Below are 26,874 nucleotides of genomic sequence, written 5' to 3' on the forward strand. Positions count from 1 at the left end.
ATTGATCAATACTTGCCAAACAGTAGAAAAACGGTGCAAATTAAACATGTAATAAATGAAAAAGGCAGATTGTCATAGTTTACACAGGACCACACAAATCGATTAGTCCGTAGTCATGCAATGGTTTAACACAAAAGACAAATATAACACCTATGAAATTAGGCACTCGTTTAAAACAAAAGGGCATTAGGACCATGCGTAATTTATTGGATGCAGTAGGAAAGAATCATACATAATCTGAAAAAGTTTCAGAACAATAAGAACCGTTCGTATTTGATTAGAGTCCAATGTTCGTCCATACGAAATATTTAAGAATTTAGAAACACAAAATGTACATCAAGACACATGTAGAAAAGACGTATAACAAAATCATACGTGTTTCTTAAACTTCAAAAGTTAACGGTGTAAATGAAACATGATAAAGTTTTTATTAAAGAAAAGTAATTCAACAAAGACAAGATAAAATAATGCATGAGTTGAAATTATATATTGTGGTAGAAATTAACAAACTTAAAGGTCTATTTTGATGTAAGTTCAATAATAGAGGGGGTATTTTGAGCATTAATGAGAAGTATAAGGGGTTGGAGTGTTGAATGAGAAATGGAAACCGATCACGTGTTGGCAAGCATAAGAAAGAATCGACAGGGGCCGCGTTCAACGCTCTCACTTTCTCTCTCTCTTTCGTGTAAGATTAAGTCGTGTCGCCGAAAGGTAAAACCCCACCCAACACCCACAAACTCAGCCCCAGTCGGCGGACCAATCATCCCCTCTCTCCGGAGTTTCGTCTTCATCGCAATCACGCCGGTCAACTTAACAATCTAGGGTTTGTTGACTTGTTTGGGCGGTGGTGTCGGAGGTGGTGGTGATGATGATTATGAACTGACTTTTAGTTTGATTCAATTTTGTTGATTTTTTTTTGAAATGATGGAGGGTCAGAATTTGGGAGGTGAGGGTCAAAGCGTTGACAAGAGTCAACCGATTGGCGATGATTCGAAGCTGGTCCGTGGTGCGATGGATGTTGTTCAGGCCGTCGCCGATGGAGGAGGGAAGGTGGAGTTAGGTAGCGGCGGAGGGGGAGGGGGAGGGGGAGGGGAAGTGGTGAAGAAGAAGCGAGGGCGGCCGCCTAAGGCTCAGGCGAAACATCCTCCTGCTAAGAAGAACAAAGAAGAGGAGGAGGAGGAGGATGTTTGTTTTATTTGCTTTGATGGTGGGAGTCTTGTGCTCTGCGATCGCCGGTTTGTATTGTTTTTTTGCCCTTGTCTTGAGGATAATTGTTGTTTTATTTGGTATAATTGATTTATTTGAAATGCATGCGATTGTTAGTTTCATACAAGGAAGTGAATTTTCTTGGTTATTAATGAGATCAAGTTTTTGCTTTATATGTTGTGTGTAAAATTTGGTAGGAGCTGTACTTTGTGAATTAGTGAAGCAATGAATCATCTGTTGTCTTTATGGAACTTTATTTGGTGTAGGGGTTGTCCAAAGGCATATCATCCGACATGTATCAAACGGGATGAAGCATTTTTCCAATCGGCAGCTAGATGGAATTGTGGTATGTTCTCTTTGTGATATCGTTATTGTTTTCTTAACAATTTCTAGGTTACTGCTTGAATATTGGTGAGGTGCTTTTAAACAAGAAAATATACATGGAAGCTACAAAATCTGAGATCTTTGATCAACTATGTTCTCCCCTTGAGAAGCTAGGGCTTTGGTCTCTGCACAGGTGTGCCAGGACATTAAAATAAGAAATGCAGGCTTCAAATTTAGTGTGCATGAAGAAAACTAATAGCAGACACGGTAACTTTGAGGTGTTTGGAGCCTTATAGCTGAGCACTTAAAAATGATGCACCAGAGGTTCTGGGTTTTGTTCTCTATGAAGGTATGCTAGGACATCAGAATATGAAATGCTGCCATGCTTTCAAATTTAGCGGGCATGGGGAAATATTAGGTGTATAAAGCTCGTAAGTTGTACATTTGGGCCTTTGTAACCTGGGCAGTTGAAGATACACATGAAAGAATTATTGAACTCTATGAATTCAAAGTACTGATCCGAGCCACTAAATTCTTTCCATAGAGCATAATCTTGTTAATGTTCTTTTTTGATATAACAAATAGTTTTTAGATTTTGTCATCAATCTATCAAGGGTTGTTTTGACCATGTAACTTTTTCTTCCATTTTTGGGATTGTTTTTCTAGTGCTGATGCATGGTGCTTTGAGTTATTCTTATGATTTTCATATCCAGTTTATATATTGATTTCCTTTGTCAAACTAGCTTTATCAGAACTCAAAAGTGCAAGTATAAATTTGTATCTATATCCCATCCATCTGCAAGTCTTCAAAGAGGTTTCACTTCTTGGCATGAGCTCACCCCAAAAACATTTTTGAAACTTTATCATGTCAAAAGTTTCAATCCTGTTATTGTTTATTTCTGTCTTTGTAAGTTTCCTACATGGTATGCCATTAAAGATGTAATTTTTTGGCAAACAAGACCCAATTGGGAATTGATGTATTACTTGGAATGAAGGAGGGATAGCTGACTGGCTATAAATTTACTAAGATAAGAGGAAAACTAGATCTTAATCAGATCAAATGCATCCGATGAGAATCAAAGGCTAATAGTAAAAGAGGACGTTTTAATGAGACGGGGAAAGACTACTTTGATGGGTTAATTCAGAGATAATGAGGTGATGTAGGGAAAAAATAAATGATTCTCTTGATGACACTTGTAATTTTTTTGATGTAAAATTATAGTATTTGAAGTGAAGAAAGCTTTAAAAGGACAACTATAGGCGAGCTTATATGACCTATTAGTATTCCTATGGAGGTTTTGAGATGCCTAAAGGTGGTAGCTTAGCATTGCTTGCTAGGTTATCCAGCAATATTATTTGGACACTGAAGTTGGTTCCAGATCTTCGTATATATTAAATATCCAAGATTGTATTAATACAGACGTGTCCTACATATGAGCCAATACAATGAAGCTGCAGTAAGAACTACATCAATTTTGCATGTTGGGAAGACTAAAAAGTGAGATTATGTTTATGATATTCATGGAAGGATGCAAGATACTGTAACATCATTCATATACAATGATTTTTAATCTAATGAGAGGGAGGCTACTAAAGTTATTTGATGAGCTCATGCGTAGAAGACCGTCTTTGCAAAATATGTTGATGGATAAAGGTATCTATGCTATTGTGTAAGGGATGCTAGTATCTTCATTATCAGATTAGAATAACTCTCATTGAGCATCAACATTGAATCAGTATCTCTTTACTTTATTTCTGGATAAGTTTTTGAAAAGATATAAGGTGCATTCCATGCTGTATATTGAGGTGGATATGTGGCCACCCAGTGAGTGATGGGATTAAAATGAGGGTATATGGGAGAAGTTGGGGTGTTACGACTTGGGGAGAAGCTTGACAACAATGTTTGAGGCGCTTTGGTTATCTCCAAAGTAGACCTTCAGATGCACCCTATAGAAGGGAAGACCTGTATCAAGAAGAGACTGTTAGGGCAGTTACAGGTTGGTAACTTGACATGCTGTGAAGAGTGAAGAGAAATGCGTGAGTGGATAAGGCTAAAAAGCTTGAATACGAGTACACTAAAGGATGTCATCCATGTCCAAATCCCTAGGGGGTTCACCTTACCATGTCTATCTTTTGGTTTCACCATTTTGTGATCTTTTGGATATTCTGGCCTACTCACTAGTTTGGATAAAAGGTTTTGCTAATTTTCTGGATAAAAGGATTTGCTGTTGATATCTTTGTACTTAAATCTTCCTGCTCTAAATCAGATATCTGTTTGACAATGCTATCAAACAAGGTGAAAAAACCAAGATGAGTATGATAACATCAGACAACTTCCAATATCTAATAGTATATCCCGCAAACTCACCTTGTATAAACTCTATAAGTTCTTGCATTGTTATCTTAGCAGATCAAATCTACGTCTACCATGTTTAAAGAATCACAATTGTTGGTTTTGATCTAGTTTGAAATAGCGAAAAAAGCTAACCACAGTTACAATCTAAGCATTTGTCATTAACAACTTAGGTAATAGATGTGACAATGGTGTGTTGTATCTTTAGAGCATGTTGACTGGGGGGACATGGTGTCACTATGGCCTAGGCTGGTAGTGTCTTTGGTTCCAACTTCAGCATCTCTGAAAGGGGGTCCTTGCGAAAGGGGTCATTGGAGAATGACAAACACATATTTTGACAGTAACCAGATCTGAAGTTAAAACTTAAAAGTCTGATCAAATGGGTTATTTTCACACGGTCACACCGCCTGTTGCGTTTTTAAAGCTCCTTAAACTTGATATTGAGGTTTTCAGAATGTAGCCATTTAACCAACAGGCTATTAAGTATTCTATGGTCACTTGCCAAATCGAACAAAATCCATTTAGTTGACAGAAGAGGAGGGGAAGGTCTGAGGATCAACCGATAGTGGGCAAGAGGATTGTCTTCTTGTTTTCTAGTGAACTGAAACAGATAAGAAGAGCCAAATGGCACCTTAGTAGTGAAGAATGCTTTTTTGTCTTTGACGTCAGAATAGTGCCTTGATGCATAATTCTACACCTTTTCTGGTTTATCCTTCATTTGACACTTCTCAAAATCATATATGGATTTAATTAGTAACATTGGCAAACACAGTTTTTATGAGAGAATCTCATGTATTATATCCAGGTTAGCATTTTAACTTTGAACTGATTTTCTAATAGCCTGGCATTCTACTTTTTTTGTTATCTGTCTATTATCTAATCAAATGGGTGGCAATCAACTGTAAATAATAGTAGAGTAGGTTGCAGAATTTGCTAATATTTTGGTATTTATATGAATTTCAGGTTGGCATATATGTAGTTTATGCCAGAAGGCCGCACATCATATGTGCTATACGTGTACATTTTCATTGTGCAAAGCTTGCATCAAAAAGTCTGATTATGTGGGTGTCAGAAATGATAAAGGCTTTTGCACTATATGCATGAAAACGATCATGCTGATTGAAAATAATGGCCAGGGAGAGGATGGAAAGGTATGCAAAATCTTATCGCCTAGTATACTGATAATTTTATATGTTGTACGTAATATGTTCCACAAAGCATGCTTCTCTTATGTTAGGTAGGCAAGATTTTTCTACATTTTTGCATATTTAGATCATGTATCCAACTTGAAATTTCAATATTTACATGTTGGAGGCTGAAGCCAAATCAATGCATGGACCATATCTGCTATAGAAGAATGAAAGGATAATGTTTGTTTAAACGGCCATCTCAAAATGAAATGCACTGGGTTAAAAATGTTTTCAAGCAAGTATCAATACACAACCAGTATAGGCTTTACTCATGCATTGGTATCCTTTATTGGTTTATATGCATCATTCTAATCATAGACAAACATTGTTCAATGCCAGTGTTCTAAAAGTTCTTGCTTACGGATGGTTAAGCAGCTACCTAGTTGTTAAGTGCGCTCACTGCTTTGATTAGTTAGGGCTGCTTAACTGGCCACCTAGGACTTACCTGCCCTCCACCACTGCGATTAGCAAATAATCATTGAAATACGCTTTTTGAAAAAACTAACACGGATTAAACAACGTTTTGTGAACTTGTTTTATAGACTTTTCTAAACCTTTGGGGAACCTTTCATGTCTTACCTAAGTAGTGGTGTCAATGAAACAGTTTAACTATTCATTCAGAAAAGGAATTGTATCAAAATTACATTCTATTGAAGTTCGATCTTCATATGCTTAGGAAATCTGAATAAAAATAACTCTTTATCTATTTAAACTAATGGCTTATGCTTCCGCTTAACTGTCTGCATAATCCCTGCTTATGCAGTTAAGCTGTAGCCATATTTTATTAAAGTTAATCCACTGCCTAACTCTGCTTAACTCTTTTTTGAATTATGTCCATTGCTGAAGATGTCAAGTGAGACCAATCAGTAAAGCTCGTAATGTTCCAACTGAGGATCGATGAAGCAACAATCTTATATTATGTATTGCATCTATAGTTTCTTATCTATCTAATAAATTGGTCTTAAAGAGGGTGATGGTCTTCCAAAAACTTATTAGTTATGTGACGTGATTTTGTTGAGGCTTGATTGAATCGAGATAATATACGCCATATCTAGACCAGCATTCAAAAAGTTATTGGGAGTGTTTACCTTTATTTACTAGGATGAACATTTTGGTTGGTTCACCATATTATCCTACTGTTTTTAAAGATCCTAGATTTTTCCCTTGTTTCTTGGTGTCATGAAAGTTATGTCACTTTATTACACTGTTTCATATCCGTGAATTAGATGCTATTCATCTTCATTGCCGTTATCTGTAAGGGAAAGCGGATCTCGTCATATTGATGCATGATTGCACTCTTGTTATTCCTTCTCTCTTCCTTTCAAATATTCACTAGATCTTTTATCTATTTTTGTCAGATCTTACACATATGTTTAATTTGCATGGGTGTACCGGTGCAGTATTTCTTCTTGCCATTTTACTACTTGTTAGAGTCAACAATCGTTTTTATTATAGATTTATAATGTTTAACATACAAATGGAAATTATGATGATAACAGAAGCCCGCATGATCTGTCATGGAAGGAACTTGAGCATTAATTACATGTTGTCATTTTGTTGACGTTCTAGATGTTAAAGCTCTTTTGAGCTGATTTGGGATGGCTTGAACGATGTTGTAAATTAGTTTCTCGATGAAACATCTGTGATTGCAGCACTTCGTTGTGCACTTGTTCTCTAAATGATCTTTTACTTTCCCTTACATGTTATAATTGTCTGTAAACTGTCCAGGTTGAAGCAGATTTTGATGACAAACTTAGTTGGGAGTATCTCTTCAAGGTATATTGGGTCTTCTTAAAAGGAAACTTATCTTTGACTGTGGATGAACTTATTGCATCCAAAAAGCGCTCGAACGGAGCTAGTACAGTGTCTTCAGCTCTTCCATCAACTGGTGTACATAATAGAGCCAATGACTTGAGGAGCATTACATCAGCAGCATCTTTTGGTAATGCGGAGGCAAATGAATCTAAAAGAAGAAAGATAGATGAGCAGGTCAATATACTCCCTAAGGAAACTGTAAATACGGAAAAAGTGGGGAATGATGATAGCCTGACTATGGTTGAATGCAAGGAGTGGGCAACCAAAGAGCTGTTGGATTTTATTGCACATATGAAGAACGGTGATACATCTGTAGTATCTCAGCTTGATGTCCAGGCACTTATGATTGAGTACATAAAAATAAATAATCTTCATGATCCTAGAAAGAAAAACCAAATCATATGTGATGTGCGGTTAAAGAATATCTTTGGAAAGCCACGAGTTGGTCACAATCAAATGCGGAAGCTTCTGGAACGCCATTTTCTCATTAAAGAGGACTCACAGAAGAGCACTGTCAACAGTAATGCAGTACAGGATGATGCTAATTGGAACCATGCCAACATGCTGATGGTAAGTAAAGATAGGAAACCTAGAAATCGTAGTAAGGGTGAAGGACGAGTAGTACAGAATAGATTGGATGATTTTGCTGCTGTGGATGTCCACAATATGAATTTACTATACCTGCGGCGTGATTTGATGGAAAAACTTCTTGAAGACACTGAAAATTTTCATGATAAGGTGGTTGGATCACTTGTGCGAATAAGAATATCTGGTAGTGATTTGAAGCATGACATGTACAGACTTGTCCAAGTTGTAGGTAATAATTTTAAGCTACATTTACAAGAACTGTTCTACGAGCTTCAAATTGTTTATCATCTAAAGTTTACAACCAACATCTGCAGGTACTAGTAAGGTGGATGTACCGTATAAGGTTGACAGCAAATTAGCAGACATTATGCTTGAAGTATTAAATTTAGACAAGAAGGAGACTATATCGATTGATACAGTTTCAGACCAAGAATTTACTGAGGTGAGTAATTAGGTTTTCTACTCTTTCGTTCATTTGTTTTGCTCACAATAGATATCGGACATACATAAAAGGGAATGGGGCGCTCTCACCATGACTGATAGTTTAGGTGGAGGGCGATGGATACAATAATTTGTAGGCCCTACCCAAAAAGTGTTATGGACCATACGTGGGTTAGAACTTGCAAGACACCTGTTTCTTCTGCCTCAACTATCACTTATATGCACACTACATATATTTTATTTATACCCTTCTAAAAGAATTCACAAAAATCAGCTGTTCTAGTAGACTCTTGATTACTGACAAGAGCATGCATATTATTGTCAGACGTCAAACAGTTGGTATTTTCTTTGCCATACATGGACTTACTTGACTGGATGTTGACATACTTGACTGCTCACAAAGAGTCTACATAATGCTGCCAATATGCATGTTAGGAATTTTTCTTCATTAGAAAGGATATATTAATATGTTGGATGGTATTTTAGCTAGTTTACCTTATTCAGCAGCCAAAGAGATTTTAAAATAGAAACTTTGTTGCTGAATAATCAAAAACCTTTCAGTGGCTATAAAAAAGTTTACATGTATGCTTAGGACCTGATGTTAAGTCTTGGAAGTAGCATATCTTCTACAGTTTTCTATCACCATGTTACCTAATACTCCCTCCTTTCCAAAATAAGTGTCCACTTTCAAAACTAAATACCTACTTTCCAGTTCTACTGTTAATTATGAGATGGAGAAATTCATTACTGCCTTTATTATTAAGGGTAAAATTCTCTTTAAATCAATCAAAAAGTGTAATAATTACACATTTTAAAAATTGTATGCCTTTTTCATTGTGGGCATTTATTATGAACGGAGGGAATATATGATTAAATAATTGGGATTCTTTATTTTTCCTCCTGCTGGTGAAGCCCTGGATAGAGGCTGTAGTTTTTTTATTCTTATAAACTTCTGAAATTGTGAACTTCATTGATTCTATCCGCCCCTTTTCAAACAATTTCTTGATGTTTGTAATAACATTTGTCTACAATGTTTTCAGGAAGAATGCAGACGACTGCAACAAAGTATACAATGTGGGCTTGTAAAACACTTTATTGTAGTAAGTCCGCATGGCCATCCAAACTTTATTCTTAACTTTTCGCCAAATTTCAGTTTCTATTACCCTCATTTATGCCACCTTCTTGCTTGTTTCAGGGTGAGATACAAGAAAAGGCAGTGGCCCTACAGCCAGTCAAGTTAAATGATGTGAGTTATTTGGCTTCATGTGGTGGTGCATGAGCTTTTTGATAGTCGCTTAGATTTGTTTTCTATTAAATGTTCTTAACGATGATAGAGTTCATATATGGTTTTTCAAGTTGGCTTAATAAAGTTTGGTGTCTGTAGCTTTGTATTACTATATTTGATTATTTTCCTCTTTCTTGTGTAATTCAGTGGACTGAGAAGGAGATATTGCGACTCAATCATGCCCGTGATGCAGCAAGCGAGAAAGGGCATAAGAAGAGATATCCTTTTGTGACAGTATTTCTTGATATTTTTGTTCTCTTTATAGAATTGATTGCCTGATAACTTTTAACTTTGAAGTAGCAAATTGGGGAAGATAATTGGAGAGAGTTAGAAAGATGATGTGCATGCGGGTCTATTTGAGTTGGTTAAATGCGATCCAAAACCTGATCCTCCTAAACCCTAAACTATAAATGGAACTCTTGGATTTGATTTGTGTTTGATAACTTAAGAACAGATTTCAATCAGTGATAAGTTTGATGTGGTTCAGTCACATGATAATATCTCAGAAATTTCCTTTTACATTGGTACTTGAGGTTTAGGATCCAAGTTCAAAGATCAGTTGAGTTGGCTCATATTACCCTGGAATACAAGTCCAAAATAATTAGAACATAAAGTACAGTGAGTTAGAGTTAGAGACACATAAGATTGAACCTTACCTGTCCAATAACTCAAGATTCAAAATCTGGTTAATGTGATAGAAACGTGGGGTCGCCTACTGAAGCTCTAATCATTCTTGAGCATATGGAGTGGTTGCGATCTGGGTTATTTAGAAGAATGATCTTCTGATATTTGAAATTGCATTACCTTCTGACAGATTTTGAGGCATTCTTGCGATTAGGCAGATGCATTCTTAAAACTGTCAAAAGACCATGAATTTCAAAAGAATCTGTCAGAAGTTCATTCTCCTAAATAACTCGTTCGGGTCTGTAGGGTAGTAGTTCACATCCATTTAGTAATTGATCATAGGGTCTTTAATTCCAAGTAATTTCTTGACTACCCCTACTTATAGAGAATGTGTGGAGAAGCTCCAACTTCTGAATTCACCTGATGAACGAGAGCGCAGATTAAAGGAAATTCCAGTGATTCGTTCTGATCCAAAAATGAATCCGCATTATGAATCGGATGACACTGAAGAGTATTTCAACAAAGAACATGGTTTGTTCGATACCTTTCAGCATAATGATTTCATATTATACTTGATATTTGTATTTATTCCTACCGTCAGTATTCAATAAGCAGTGGTGTCATTGAACTCTACAGGAGATCATATGGAGTCCAAATATTCTCGGGTCAGCAGCAAGAATTCACGCTCGCCTAAAAAGAGAGCAGCACGATCAAATGCCACTAACAACAAATCACGGAAAAACGAGCGATCCAAAAGCAAAAATGTTGAAGATGGATCTACTAAAGATCTCGTTCCTTCAACTTTGGCGAAATCACAAAACGAGCCTGATTGTAATGGTTCAACAATTACCAAATCGGATCATCAAGCCACATTTAGCTCGACAGTATCCAACAGTGCGCCGGAAACAATAGCTTCATCTCACTCCACCGAGAAGACCTCATCTCCGAATGACTTACTGTGGCATTATCTTGATCCATATGGAAAAGTTCAAGGGCCGTTTTCTATTTTACAGCTTCAGAGGTGGAGCACAACCGGATACTTCCCGACTGATATGATGGTATGGGCAAGCCACGAGGACAAGTCACTACTTTTGACCGATGTGCTGAAAGAGCAGCTTCACAACCACGATGCCCACCAAAGCGAGAATATAATCACGAGTAACAAAACTGGTAATCAAACCGAGGGTCTCAATGTTTGCAGTGCAATTCCCTCTGCCGCCGTTGCTGTGACTCCATATGCTCCGGATCCCGTCAATCATGAAAAGTTATCCGATAGTCATGGTTCCTCTGGCCAATCTTTTGGACAGAACTGGAGTGCGAATAATAACTTGAACGGTAATCCCACAAGTGTTGCTTCTTTGACTTTGTCAAACGAGTCAACCGGGCAACTGAACGACGCAAATATGCCTATGGGAACAGTGAGAAATGAAGCCGATATTAAGCATGTTTCTACTGTATGTAAGGATGCCGATGCAGCACTCTTCGATTTGCCAGGTCCTACACCAAAGAAGGCGATCGTTGAAGATGAGAAGATGCAATCACTGCCGGATTCGAAACTATTGATTCAAGATTCCGGGAACCCTCCAAGCTGGAGTAGTGCTTCGAGTCTAGTAGTTGGTGGGGCCAAACTTCCGGTTTCGGCTGATGGATGGGGTGGATGTTCTTCGACTCCGGTCAAACGTGAAGAATGGGACTCGGGTCTTGTATCGGTCTCTTCTTTTAAACCTCTAGAGGTGGCGGGAGATCATGTTGCTACTCCGACCTCCAACATCGACCAAAATATTCAATCATCACAACCGTGTAACGATTTGCCGACGTGGCATGGAATGGGTGAAATGATCGAGTTCAGCACTTTGGCAGAGGAATCAGTTTCGGATCTATTGGCAGAAGTCGATGCTATGGAGTCACAATATGGATTGCCATCCCCTACTTCAAGGAGGAACAGTTTTGTTGACGATCTATTTAACGGATCCTTTGATGAGTTCAGTCCGACCCCTGATCAGGGTACGAGAAGTGATGGCTTTAGCTCTAGTGGAGATATACAACTGCCTTGCCAATCCACCACCACCACCACCACCGATGAACACCTGGTCGGTGGCTCCTCTCGAGGTAACAATATTAACGCCTTCGATCTTATGAAGACGTCCAACGGCTTGCAGCTTCATTCCTTTATCAGCCATGAAATAGATGGTCAGGCCTCAATTGGTATTCCTCAGAGAACAAATTCGGAGAACATGGTTTTTGAGTGGCCGGAAATGGAGCGGGACCCACAGAATATGATTGATATAAACAGGTCAGCTAAGGCTGAAGGCGAAGAAGGAGAGATGGAAACCAAAACCAGTGATGTAGTGAAAGTGAAGGTGGAGAATGGGAATTACATTCAGCCGGTTGCACCCCTTGATACGTTTCAAAACCGTGGTGGTTCCAGCCATGCCGGGGCAGATGGTGGTGGCATTATACTACAGGCGGAGTCGACGGGAGATTTGAAGTCCACCGCTGAACCTATGCGAGCACCAAAGACCGCCGGTGCAAGCAACCACATGAGAGTTGGTAATATTCTGGATAAAGAGGAAGACGACAGATTTTTCCAGCCGCCACCACCGCCACCAGCGCCGCCTTTGACTTTGGGATTGGACCCGTTTGACCTGCGTGGGTGGGGATCAGAGGGTAAAGCGAATGACTCAGGTCGGAGTGGAAACATAGGATGGGAGGCAAACGAGAACCAGAACCATCGGAGGTATGGCAGCGGTGAGAGGTATAACAGTAGTAATAGTCAGCAGCATCCGGTTGAGGAGGGTGGATGTAGCAGGAGCAGTAGGAGTGGATGGAACAAGCAGCCTTCATTTGGTAGCGGTAATGGTGGTGGCGCTGGCGGTTATTCACGGCAGTCACCACCAGCTAAAGGGCAGCAGCAGCAGCAGCGTGTGTGTAAATTTTATGAGAGTGGGAGGTGCAAGAAGGGAGCCTCCTGCAAGTATCTGCACCCATGAGAGGGTGGTTTCCGGCGGCCTGTTGGACCTTTTTTTTGTATAATCAGTTATATAAATATAATATATATATATATAAGGCGTGTTGTCAAGTGAAGTCTGCTGAATATGTGCAGTTGTTAATGTAACTGGTCTCAGATTAAAATTACGTGCAGGCCATCAAAATACAATTTCATTTCGGGTTCAGTTTTTTAGTAAAAGAAAAATAATATTTATATATGGGAGGGTAGTGTACGGTCAGCATGAAAAACCAGATGAAAAGAAGATATTAAAATATTAATTTCTTTGGTATGATTTGTTTTAAAATTTTGTTTATCGTTTAAGTTTAATTTTCTTATTCGATCAGTTATACATGACTGTTTGATAGTAGCTTAATGATATAGATAATGACTTATTCAGTAAAATTTTAAAAGTTTTATGTAGAATGTGAAGTTTATTACATACATGTCTCTTTCAATTAAAGAACACCTTTTCATCCGTCTTATGAAAATAATTTGCGGTGTGGTTTTTATTGTGATTTTTAATTCAAAATCGCAAACTGAATTGTATAGTGCAATTTGACAAGAATACAAATCATGATTATATGGTGAAAGTTTTAAAGTATGGGTGATAATCAATGCAACCCAATCAATTGAGATATTTATGAAAATGATGAGAGTTCATTTATTATGATTTAAATATTTATGGAAGATGATTATGATTCATTAATTATGATCAATACTTTATATTAAGAAACAATCTAAACTCTTATGAAATCACATATTTATTAAATTAAATGAATGGTTGAGATTGAGATGTATTAGTTATATAAATGTAAATCTATATATTAATTTATTTAAACATTATGCATTAATTGGTTTTTTTTTTTTTTGTGTTAGAGAGGAATTGTTGCGAGTCAGCAAAACAAAGACATGCAAAGGTGGTAGCTATTTTGCAATCGGCCGTGAAAATGTCGTCGACGTTAATGCGGACGAAGAAACGCGCCGCCGCAGGATTATTTGCTTTAGCCCTAAACCAGGTACAGATCCACCAGACCCGTCCCCTAGGTAATGTAATCAGTGCCGATTCTTTCTCCAACGAACGTCGCCTTTGGGTCCACGAGTCCTCCGGACTGCTCCGTCCCGTCTTTAGGTTTGATTCTTCAATTACACTAACTTTTGTTTCAATCTAAATGCTAGATTCCGATAAAATTGATGTATGATAGTGATGAAAATGTTCCAATTCTGAAAGATTGTTGCAAAATAAGAGTTCCTTCCCCGGTATATTGTCCCAATTGGCAATTTCCTCAAGTTTCAATGTTCACCAGAAAAGCGTAGCGTACCCTAAGCCTAATCAATTTTGGGGATTGAGGTTCACTTCCGAATGGTTGGAGTATCTGATTATGTAATGACGAGGGTTATTTATAAGCTAAGGATTCAAAATTTCTGGATACCGCTATGAAGATCATGGGGTCGGAGACACAGAGAGGCCTAATTGGATATTTGGGTCTACTGGCCACTAAATACAGACTAAAGACCCTAGTCTAACAGAAGGCACAAATAGTCTGCTAAAGATTTCTAGAGCAACAAATCCATCTGCTCATAAGAACAACTCACTGTAGGCACTAACTACTGATATCTTAAGACAAATAACAGTTTGTGTATCTGGACAATCTATAAGAAGGATCAAACACAATTCTTAGATGACTTTAACACCTCATCTCACTTATTGGATACTGTCTCTCTCAACCAAGCTTTATTATTGCTGGAGTGGATCAGAGGACAAATCCTTTTGCGTGCATTGTCTTTGAACTCGTCTTCAATCCCATTTGGAGGAACGAGAAGTAGAATCAATTAACTGTAGTTAATAAAGCACACAAAGAAATGTATGGACACGAGTTTATATGCCAAACAAAATACAATTCAATATGCATTTTTTTTCTTCTTTATTATTTTCAGTAGGTAAAGAAAAATGGGGATTCCAACCCATGACTACCTCCTAGAATATGGACCAAATACCACCAAACTAAATATCATGACATAATTGCATTATGCAAAGAAGCTTTTACGACGTTTTGAGTATTTTCTCGTATATGTAATCTAAATGCTACCCAATATGTAATTTGAACAAATTGACTTGTTTTGAGAACTATGGAAGATAATGTGTGAGGATACCTTTATAAGGCGACCTCATGATAATTTACCCATATTGTTGTTTTCCATGGTCGTACTCCTAAGCATGGAGTGTAACATACGTGCAGGTAATAATTCTAAATTTTGTTGTACAACGTATGAGAGACTGGTTGCATCTTTTGTGCTTGTGATGGTGATATGTTTCATATGTGCATCTTTGTCAAGAACAGGTTCCTAGATATTGACAGTGCAGCCTGGCCTGATCTGGAGACAACTGCTACCACTTCTTTTGTGAAGCGTCATGTTGGATCAGTATGTTACTTCACACTTTTGTAGTAGAAGAAAATGTTGACTAGTAATATGACTCAGCAACTGATGCTTCTCCTCTCAACATCTTGCATACAAGAAAATATCATTTTTGTGATCTATATATTGGATGACATTCAGACATTTTAGAAACATTCACTTAGAAGTAATAGAATGATATATATATATATATATATATATGTATGTATGTATCTATAATAATAATAATAGACATAGGTGTTTGGATGAATTATCAAAAGACATAAAACTAAGCATGCGACCTGCATCAAGTTTGTGATGCAATTATGGTTGTTAAGTGCTGTTGGAGGGTGATCACAGAAGTGTACTCTGGAATAGTTTGAAAAGGAAGGCATATCAAGTTATCATCTAAAAGTAAATTAAGTTGTTCATTGTTCAGTTCATGCTTTTATTGGGGTTCTTTCTACTAGTTTATGATTTTCAGTTTCCATATGGAGTTGTGTGACAGTTGGAAAACTTGTTGTTCTTGAGACTATGAGCCACCCGATGAAATCGAGAGTGCAAGTTTTAAATGGATACGGAGTTCCAGGGCTGGAGCATGTATGAGGTAGCCATGTAGTTGACAAACCTCAGTCTCATTTCACCATTAGGGAGAATCCACTTTATCCATTTCAATATCTGTCATCGAAGGAAAAAAGGGCTAGCATCATTTCTCCCCTATAATTCACATTGGTTTTGTACTTGGTGTCCACTTACATTTTAGCATTAACAGTGCTTATGTGAGTAAGCTGAGTTCTTACATATATCACACCATGATTATTGTTCTTCGAGCTGGGTTTGTTTGTTAATTATGGTGCCAACTAAAGAGATCAAATGTGACTTACATGCTTTAAGGCTGGAATATCTGACAGTGCAAGGGATTAGGGGAACTTTCAGAAACTTTTCTATTGCAATTTGTCAAATTTTCACTAGAACTATACATTTTCCTTTAAATACTTAGTGGATTTCTAATTACTAGTATATTATTCATCATAGTTTTATCTCTAGAAGATGTCGTCATCATTATGTTCTTTAGCCTTATTCATGTTTAAATTTTTATGCTTGTAATCTTGAATTAAAACTTATACAGTCAATTTGATTGACATGATTCTACTTGTGTTAGTTCATGAATATAGCTTTTTCATTTAAGAATCAGTATAACATATTTGGAAATGGTAGATTATTAGTTACTTGGTGGATTATTTTCGGAAGTAAATTTTCTGCTTGACCATGCTTTTTAAATCTGAATCAAGCTTGTAGGTGGAAACCACCCTGTTAATGCTCTTGCTCCCCCTTTTAAACTCTTTGACTACATTTTGGTTGTTATGAAAGAGGATTATGGGCAAATTTGTCAATTCTTATGTCTTATAACCACACTTATAATACACTGATTACACATTTAATCAGTAAATTAAGTGTTGTAAACTTTCATTATGTGGTAATAACTTACATTATGGCCCTACAGCATTGATGTTTCTTGGTTTGTTGCTTTGAAAAACTCCACTATTTTACTTTATAACCGACATTGTTGATATTGTTACAGTTCTTACGAGAACTTGCAGAAGAAAGTGATGCTCCTTCTCCCGAAGTGTCAGATCAGGAACTTGCATTGTCCAAAGCTGTAGACGCAATGGTATCAAGCATAGAAAAATCCCCAGAACAGTTTGAGCACACAAAAGAGAAGCATCGTGTATATGCACATGAGTGGCGGGAAAAGTTCGCTGTTAATGAATCAATGGCTGAAACAAAGGAGCACCTTCAAAAGAAGCAACAGAAAGATTGCAAGTCGCCTAAGGCTGAACAAGTACCTACTGCATCCAGTAAAGAAGTTGAAGAAAAAACCTTTGAAGAGGCGGGGATGATTGATAACAAAAGAAAAGTCGCTGTCTTATATGAGCTTCTTTCAGCTTGTCTGGCAGATACACCCAAGGATGACAAGAAATCTGAACGACCACCAAAGGGGTATGATGCTCGTCATCGTGCTGCCTTGAGGTTGCTGACAACGTGGTTTGATATCAAGTGGATCAACATGGTTTGTCTTCCTGTGTGGTCAAATGATATATGCAGGGGTGCATGTCCATGTGCATGGTTTCACATTCACTTTAGACATTCTGTATATCTCCATCAATACTTGCATGAACCTATAGGCAGCACAACCACTCTTTTTGGTCATCATGAACGTTGTAAGAACTTGCATTTCTATCCTTAAATTGGACAGAGAGTTGTGACCATAAAATTGAGTTTTCTAGATCATAGATTTTTAGTGAAGACATATATACAGTTTTAGTCGTGCAACTTACAGGCTTAAGCTGATAAAGGATCAAAGCTTGTTCTATTCTAAGTGTCGAATCTACTACTTCATGATAACAGCCTTTAATCTTCTGTGGGTTGGGGCTCTTTTGTTCACTGTAGTCATATCAAGCATATCACTGCAACCCTGTATAGAGAATTATCTGTTACTTCACTACCTCCTCAATAACTTGAAAGACAGTCATGCTCAGAAAAGATTACTTATACAAACTAATTTGGAAGTCAATATATAGCTTTACATCTTTCTGCTTTTAACGCTTTATATATTGTTGCATTGTCAAACTAGTCCTTCACATGATTTTGAATTAGCAAATCAACTATTCTCTGCTATTGATGAACTGTTGGAACAGTCAAACTACTTGTTCAATCACCCTCTTACCAATTTAGCATTTGTTCATATATTGACTTGGTGGTGACTTTTGTCATCTGTTTTGCACTGAAACATCTACTTGTAATCCAATCAAGGATGCCATACGATATTGTGTTCTCTGTTGATGTCAGTACTGCATCCGATATTATTTTTCTAAATGGTGATATTTTTCCAGGAAGCGATTGAGGTGGTTATTTCTTGTTCTGCAATGGCTGTATTGAAACAAGATGGTGAAAAACAAAACGAGAATATCTCAGATGAATCATGGGAGAAGTGGAAACGTGGAGGTCTGATTGGAGCAGCTGCTATAACCGGTGGAACCTTAATGGCAATCACTGGTGGTATGCTCCTCATTTTCTTGTAGAATTTGACATATTTAATTTGTCATATGTGAAATGGCATACACCAACTTTCTTGCATCTTTGTTAGATATAGTGCAGTGGGGTTTCACTGCTTGTTTGTAGTAGTTAAAAAATAAGCTAGATGAAAGCAATATATCCAACATGTTGTAGGGTATGGAGAGGGTATGATGTATGTGGACCTTACCTTTACCTCTATCCCAAGGAGAAAAGATGTTTCCATGAAGACCCCCGGCTTGCAAAAAGATTGTGCAGAGTTTCCGGGGAGTTTTAAGCAACTCTGGAAGTTTGTCTAAAGTTTGAAAGAAATGAAAGAAATAATAAGAAATGAAGTTCGGAAGAGTATGAAACCACTAAACGACCTAAAGATATGCGGTAAAGCAATAGAACACGTATGTTTTCTTGTATACAAGAGGAATATGTTAGGAAAAAGTAGGACCATAAAGGGTAGTAGATCAAGAACCGGATTACTTGAGAATCGTGCAAGAGATCACATTCCAAATTGATATTTTGACCCTATGCCTGGGTTACACGAAATTCAATATGGGATAAGACTCAAGAGAGCACTTTTGCTTTTAGGCACAAAAACGAGAGCAAACTTGCTGGAGAATATATATAGGATTGTTCAAAAACCGTGTGTAAAAACATAAACATAAAAGTTATTTATGCTCATAAAAGTTACCAAAATGATAATCATGGCTTAAGTTTAGGAGTAGTGGACAGTTATAAAACTACACATTAGAAGTAGTGGACAGTTACAAAAACTGCTCATTAATGGTAGTGGACAGTTACAAAACTGTTCTAACTGTTCCAGACATGAAGCCAGAGACAAGACGAACCAGAGCCCCTTTGGTCTTACCATCCAGAGGCAAGTCTTAGCAATCATAAGAAAGGAACTAGAGCCTTTGGTCCTTAACAACCAGAGACAAGGAACCAGAGCTTCTTTGGACCAGAGGAAAGTCTTAGCAATCATAAGCAAAGAACCAGAGCCTCTCAGGTCTTACCAACCAGAGCCTCTGGTCCTTAACAACCAGAGGCAAAGGAACCAGAGCCTTTGGTCTTACCAACCAGAGCCTTTGGTCTTACCAACCAGAGCCTCTGGTTCTTAACAACTAGACTCAAGGCCGTTTTTAACAACCAGAGGCAAGGCCGATCAGATCCCCTCCTCTGGTCCTTATGATTAATTTTCCACCACAATGCAAGGGGTGCTGCTCCTTAACTCCCAACAGAGTCATACTCGTCTTATAACAAGTGTGCACTCCACACCTCTTGACTTGTATTAGAACACAGTATAAAGCCCCCTTAGAACTCGATATTACTTCCAATTACACTTAAATAGCCTGGTGACACTAAAATTACCAACAATCCTCCCCCATTTTAGTGTAACCCATGAAATAACACTTTAAAATAAACAAACCAAACTTACACATAAATGAAAATATCGAATCGATTGAATTTCCATGTTAGCATTTTACACATTTCAAATATTCGAGAATCAAGGTGTCCTAAGGATTTAACCCATCAACTCATTTGAATACCTAAAGATAAAATACATATAAGTTTACAATACTCTTTCAGCAAAATAAACTGACACTATTATAAAGCCGTTTGTCCTAATCCTCTCATGATTGTATAGAGGGCCAAGTCCCCAACCCTGTTGAAGTGCGGCTACACTTCACAATCACATAGGTAATTTCTTTACACATGTATATGCATATACACTTTATAAAAGGAATTATTAAGAAGATAAGCTTCAACCATCCCATTGCAGTATCGAGCACAAACCCGGGATGAATCAATCTTGTGTTCCAATTTATAAGTGTGACCTTTCCACATTGAAATCAACTTCCAATGTCATATTAGAAGGGAATCGGGTGTCTCACCATTATAAATTTATAAGGACTTTAATCCCATCCCAATAGCAGACTTGTGCACTAAGTCTCTAGTCAGACCTTTATTTAAATGATCTGCTAAATTCTGTTGCGTTCTAACAAACTCAACATAAATTACCCCATTCATGATCAATTCTCTACTCATGCTATGTCTAATACCCAGGTGTCTAGACTTGCCATTATAAACTTGGCTATAAGCTTTGGATAACGTGGCTGCACTATCGCAATGAATAGAAATAGGTGCAATCGGCTTTGACCACAATGGAATCTCATAAATCAAATTCTTTAGCCATTATGCCTCTTTAGCAACAGCAGCTAATGCCACAAACTCAAATTTCATTGTTGAATTCGTGATACAAGTTTGCTTATTGGATGCCCAAGAGATGGCACCTCCCCCAAGCAAAAATACCCGACCACTTGTTGAGGAGTGGTCCTCTATGTTGGATATCCAACTTGCATCCGAATAACCCTCTAAAACCGAAGGATATCCCAAGTAACTCAAACCATAATTCATGGTTCCTTTAAGGTAATTAAATACTCTTTGAACCACTTGCCAATGTTGAGTACTAGGATTGCTAGTGTACCTACTCAACCGTCCCACAACATATGCTATGTCGGGGCTATGCTTGTCATGGCATACATCAAGCTACCAATGGCCTTAGAGTATTCTAGTTGTGAAATGGACATGCCTGTATTTGACATTAATTTCACACTAGGATCCACAGGCATGCTTACGAGAGAACAATCACTATAATTGAACTTCTTGAGAATTTTCTCAATATAATGAGACTGTGTCATTACAATCCCTTTGTTATCCCGTTAATTCTTATACCAAGAATTACATCAGCCTCTCCCATGTCTTTCATGGAAAAATTAGATGACAACAATTTCTTAGTTTCATCTACCTGATTTTGATCAGTTCCAAAAATCAGCATGTCATCTACATACAAGCAGATGATCACACCAGCTCCTTTAGCATCAAATCTGCTATTAATACATTTGTCACTTTGGTTTAATGCAAAACCACATGACAAGGTAACTTCATCAAACTTTTGATGCCATTATTTAGGCGCTTGTTTCAGCCCATACAATGATTTTACCAATTTACGTACTTTATGCTCATTTCCGGGCATAACGAAGCCTTCTGGTTGTTTCATATAAACTTCCTCATGAAGATCACCATTCAAGAAGGCTATCTTCACATCGATTTGATGGATAATCAGATTGTGTATTGCCACCAAGGCGATTAACAATCTAATAGTCAAATTACATACTACCGGAGCATACATATCGAAATAGTCAATACTGGGTTTTTGCCGAAACCCTTGAATGACTAACCGGGCCTTGAATTTTATCAATTGTCCCATCCAATTTCATCTTCTTTTTGAAGATCCATTTGCATCCAAGAGGTTTAGAACCTAGAGGCAAATCTGATAACAATCTGATAACACCCATGTGTTATTTTCAAGAATTGATGACATTTTGTCATCAGTTGCTTCCTTCCAAAAGATGGCATCTCGAGATTCCATCGCTTCTTGGAAGGTCTTTGGATCATCCTCAATAACAGTAAGAGTATTGAAGCCCAAGTTCATCCCTTGATCCTTCCACCAAATAGAGTTGGAAATCGGGACCGAAATTTTTGGCTATTCGGCCTCTTTTGCTTCTCCGGACCTGCTGTGTTTTGGGACTTGAAACACCAGCCAAAAATTCTGGATTTTGCACTTTATCAGTGCTTGGAATTAGGTCCTTAGGCTTTTGCATTGATGAGAACCGCATCTCATCAAAAATCGCATCCCGCAACTCGATAACGGTATTTATCGATACCGAATCATTAGGTTCTATTACATAGAACCTATAAGCCTTGGAATTTTCTGCATATCCAATAAGTGTATAGTCATTTCCACGTTCGCCCAAAGTCGTCCTTTTGGGTTCGGCAGTTTTACAACAGCCCGACAACCCCAAATTCGAAAATAAGTCAAATTCGGAGTTCTCTTGAACCAAAGTTCATATGGGGTGGTTTTGTTCCATTTGTTTGGAACTCTATTCAAAACATAACAGGCCGTTAACATGGCTTCTCCCCAAAATCCCTCACTCAATCCCGAGTAAGAAAGCATCGAGTTTATCATTTCCTTTAAAACTCGATTTTTACATTCGCAAACTTCGTTCTGTTGAGGTGTGTATGGTGCCGTTGTCTCATGAATAATACCAACTGTTTGGAAGAATTGGGGATCCATATATTCCCCTCCCCAACCGATTCCGAGACACTTAATCGAATTACCCATTTGTATTTCAACCTCGGTTTTATAAATTTTAAATTTATCTAACACTTCGTCTTTTAGCATGCAAAAGAGAGACGTAGCAAAACCGAGTGTTGTCTAAATGTGACAACATACCTCTTATTACCCAATGAAGGAGTAGAGTGAAAATCACACAAATCACTTGTACAAGTTTCAAAATGGCCGATTTTCTTTCAATGATTGGAAAGGGCTGCTTTGTAACTTACGTGAGCATGCAAGTCTTACATTTTTCTGCAAAAATATCGAAGGCTGGAATCAATCCATCCTTTGACATTTCATGCAGACTCATGTAAATTTTAGAAGAAGAAGACGATAAAAATGCAGAATTTTCAGAATTTAAAAAATTACTCACCAAATTCAAACGAAAGATTTTATTATAAAAGTAACTGAAACCAACAAAACTACCATAACGAGAATGGATATACCTATCTGATTCAAAAACTTGTTTATATCCAATGCTATTCAAGCAACCACAACTCACCAAATTCTTACAAATTCTAGGTACAAATAAAACATCATCTAGTCTAACATGATTTCCAGAAGTATATTCTAAATTAACTACTCTAATCCCGCAAATCGGTGCAGTCGACTTGTTCCCCATGTTTAGCACAGATCCATCTTCAACCGGTGTCAATTTCTTGAACCAACGTCGATGTTTGCAAACATGGCATGCTGCGCTCGAGTCCACCCACCATGCACAATCATCATCCTGTACATAGAAAGCCTCGGGAATTAGTGAAACATAGTAACCATGGACGGATTTATCAAAATCAAAGTTGGTCAAAAACTGACCTCCTTTCACTTGAGCTTGGTCCTTGGACCCCGCTCCACATCCTCCACTTGTTCCACCAGCATGTTAAGCTTAACCCAGCAATCACATTTGCAATGGCCCGTTTTGTTGCATCTCCAACACACCAAATCCTTCTTCTTTTTGAAGGATTTATTGGGTCCATCAAACTTCCGCTTCTTGCTTTTCCTATCATTGTTATGGAGTGCGTTTTATTTTCCTCGATCATGTTAATCGAGGACTGTCCTGATTCAACTTTCTTATCCTTTCCATTTTCTTGCACCCGAAGAGATTCTTCGATGTTCAAGTGGCTACCAAGTTGAACCAACGACAGTTCCTCCTTTTGATGTTTCAAGTTGTGCTTGAAATTTTTCCAAGGCTGTGGAAGTTTGTCAATCACACTCAACACAAGAATGGATTCATCCATATTCATTTTGTGCAGTGTGAATTGACCCAAAATGCGAAGGATTTCATTATATTGTTCCATTACGGGTCTTGAGTCAACCATTTTATAATTATTAAAATCGCTCACGAAGGGCTTCTTACTAGAAACATCTTCAGCGATATATTTTGACTCAAGGGAATTCCATAATTCCTTCGCACTTTCCTCATTTTGGTAGATGTCACAAAAGGGAATCAATCATACCGTTTAGAATGTGGCCTTTGCATATGTAATCGTCATTCTCCCACTTGCTACTCCTCCGGGTCTGTTCCAGCGTCTCGTCCTCCACTATCTCAAGCATGGGGGTACTGAGCACATACGCCACCTTCAAGGTCGTTAGCAGACAATGCATCTTTTTCTGCCGGCGCCTAAAGTCAACTCCTTCAAATTTCCCCAGCTTTCCAAACTTTGAGATCATCTCTTTCATTGACTCGGCCATGACCGACATCACAAAATATCAATTTGATTGTTAGGGAAAAGTAGGACCAGAAAGGGTAGTCGATCAAGAACCGGATTACTTGAGAATCATGTAAGAGATCACTTTCCGAATTGGTATTCGACCCTATGCCTGGGTTACACGAAATTCAATATGGGATGAGACTCAAGAGAACACTTTTGCTTTTAGGCACAAACACGAGAGCAAACTTGCTGGAGAGTATATATAGGATTGTTCAAAAACCGTGTCTAAAAACCGAAGCATAAAAGTTATTATGCTCATAAAATTGAAAAGAAATGATAATCATGGCTTAATTTTAGGAGTAGTGGACAGTTATAAAACCGCACATTAAAAGTAGTGGACAGTTAAACTGCTCATTAGTGGTAGTGGACAGTTACAAAACCGTTCTAACCGTTCCAGACATGAAGCCAGAGACCAGACGAATCTGTATTACCAACCAGAGGCAAATCTTAGCAATCATAAGCAAGGAACCAGAGCCTCACCAACCAGAGGGTCCTCAACAACCAAAGACAAGGAACCGGCTCTCTGGTGTCTTACCAATCAGAGGCAAGTCTTAGCAATCATAAGCAAGGAACCAGAGCCTTTGGTCTTACCAACCAGACTGACTGAAGGCCGTACTTAACAACCAGAGGCAAGGCCGACCAGAGCCCCTCTGAGCCCCTTTCCACCACAATGGAACGGGTGCTACCCCTTAACTCCCAACAGGGTCATACTCGTCTTATAACAAGTGTGCACTCCGCACCTCCTGACTTGTATTAGAACACAATATAAAGCCCCCTTAGAACTTGATGTTACTTCCAATTACACTTAAATGGCATGGTGACACTAAAATCACCAATAGAATTGGATGCTCTACAAAAGAGTCATACTTGATATTTGGAACAACTTATTAGTGGAAACACGAAGTGGTAACAATAGTTTGATGGTTCACTGTATCCGTTGAAAGCCCTGTTAGTTGAAAATGTTAAATCCTACGCTTATGGGGTTGACTATGATGAGACATTCTCTTCAATAGCCAAGATGTTGTCTGTCCGCATTTGTATAGCTATGAATGTCATTAATCATTGGCATCTCCATCAATTAGATGTGAAGAAAGTAGCTTCATCAGTTGGATGTGAAAAAAGCCTTTATAATGGAATTCTTAATGACGAGACGAACATGGAATAGCCACCTAGGTTTCTTTATCGAGGACAAGGACTTATAAGGTAGCTGGTCGTGACATTCACTATATAGTCTCAAGCAATCGTATAGAGAGTGATTTGGGTGATTTGTTTGTTGTTCTCCAGGAGTTCGGTATAACTCGCAGTTCTCAGTATTACGTACGTTCTTTAGACATCATCCAGGTTGACGAATCATACTAGTGGTTTATGTGGATGATAATGTTATTATCGGATATGATATCATCAATATTTTCATGGTTGAAACATGTCGTACATCCACCTACCAGTCCAAGCCCATCAATACGTGGTATATTCTAGAATAGGTAAGTATAAGTAATTCAGGGATTTTTGGAATAGTTTGTTAGTGGGATGGTTGTTTGGGTTTTACTTAAGACTAACTGAATAAGGTGGTAACAAGAGTGGTATAGATAGGGGTGAGGTGGGAGAGTAGAGGTATGAAGAAAATTAGGCTAGATCTATATGGGAGATGTAACACCCTCAAATTTGGAAATAACGACTAATTTAAAATTTTCATTATTACATCTTATAAAGGATGAATCTTCTTCTATAAATCAATAAATGAATTACTTCGAATAACAAAACTAGATTCAACATCAATAATTGATGAACCAAACTCACAAAAAAGTCTAGATCAAGGTTGGGTGCTACTAAAAACTCAACAACAGTCACTATCTCCAGAAGCAGAGTACGTCACGGGATGGCTAGATCTTTCTCGTGTATCTAACTAGCACTCAACTCTTCACAATGTCGTTAGTACCAAACCCAACAAAGACCCGATGCACACGCCGACAAATAAAAATGGTTAGTCTTAACGCGTAATGAGTTCAAGCAGTTTTCATCATAATCATAAAACGGCAAAACTGAAAGACGATTGATTTTTAAATCATAATTTCGCAAATGAAATGTATTAAAAATAAAAGCGCCATCTTTCTGAAAATCCACCATTTTCTTGATGAAAACCTATTAATCAAAACACCAACCTAGACGCAACCAAAACCCAATACTCACACGACCAAGAATAAAACTATAAAACATTAAAACGGAAAACATAGCTTTAATCAAGTCCTTTTGTATAATTAAATCATCTTTACCCTTGGAAGGGTGTAAAACATCATAAGATGACGGGAGAGACCCGGTTTACCATTTGTTGTGACGGAACACATAAGTAAGTCATAAGCTAATGTTATAAGCGTCATGTATAGATAAGTAAACATTGACATCAACCTGGTCCAGTTTATAGTCAAATGAGATAACAAGCTCAACTCTACCCAAGTCTTTCGCTTGGGGAATCACCAAGTTCAACCTTTTCGGGTCTTTACCTTGAGATCTCCCAAATCCAAGTGAAGCTTGTTCACTTGGAAACTTACATAATAAATAACAATGCCTATTTCCAAATTAGGAAATCTCATCCCTTACATATTCCATATGACCGACTCTGTTATGGATCCATTGGGTCAGCATGCTGATGACAGCCCAAATCCAGATCCAGCACAAATTAAAAGAAGTACAAGGATCAAGAGGCAACCCAAGA

General features: G+C 37.9%; 2 protein-coding genes across 2 annotated transcripts in view; both read left to right on the forward strand.

Annotated features, from left to right (window-relative positions):
* Nucleotides 1-675: 675 nt before the first annotated feature.
* LOC112512404 (zinc finger CCCH domain-containing protein 44-like) lies at nt 676-12,983 on the forward strand. Its single transcript, XM_025118346.1, has 10 exons — nt 676-1,235; nt 1,473-1,552; nt 4,847-5,034; nt 6,802-7,705; nt 7,791-7,918; nt 8,958-9,017; nt 9,113-9,163; nt 9,350-9,420; nt 10,206-10,357; nt 10,463-12,983. Exons 1-10 carry the CDS (start codon nt 922-924, stop codon nt 12,814-12,816), a joined length of 4,302 nt encoding a protein of 1,433 aa, XP_024974114.1. The 5' UTR covers nt 676-921; the 3' UTR covers nt 12,817-12,983.
* Nucleotides 12,984-13,415: 432 nt separating this feature from the next.
* Nucleotides 13,416-26,874, forward strand: part of LOC112512975 (transmembrane and coiled-coil domain-containing protein 4) — a 24,137-nt gene continuing 10,678 nt past the window's right edge. The window contains exons 1-5 of the mRNA XM_025119100.1: nt 13,416-13,419; nt 13,692-13,944; nt 15,155-15,236; nt 16,792-17,280; nt 18,104-18,269. Coding sequence (XP_024974868.1) covers nt 13,416-13,419; nt 13,692-13,944; nt 15,155-15,236; nt 16,792-17,280; nt 18,104-18,269 — 994 coding nt within the window. The remainder of the gene's footprint in view (nt 13,420-13,691; nt 13,945-15,154; nt 15,237-16,791; nt 17,281-18,103; nt 18,270-26,874) is intronic.

Source organism: Cynara cardunculus, assembly GCF_001531365.2.
Source record: "Cynara cardunculus var. scolymus isolate 2C chromosome LG 5, CcrdV1, whole genome shotgun sequence".
Lineage (NCBI taxonomy): Eukaryota > Viridiplantae > Streptophyta > Magnoliopsida > Asterales > Asteraceae > Cynara > Cynara cardunculus.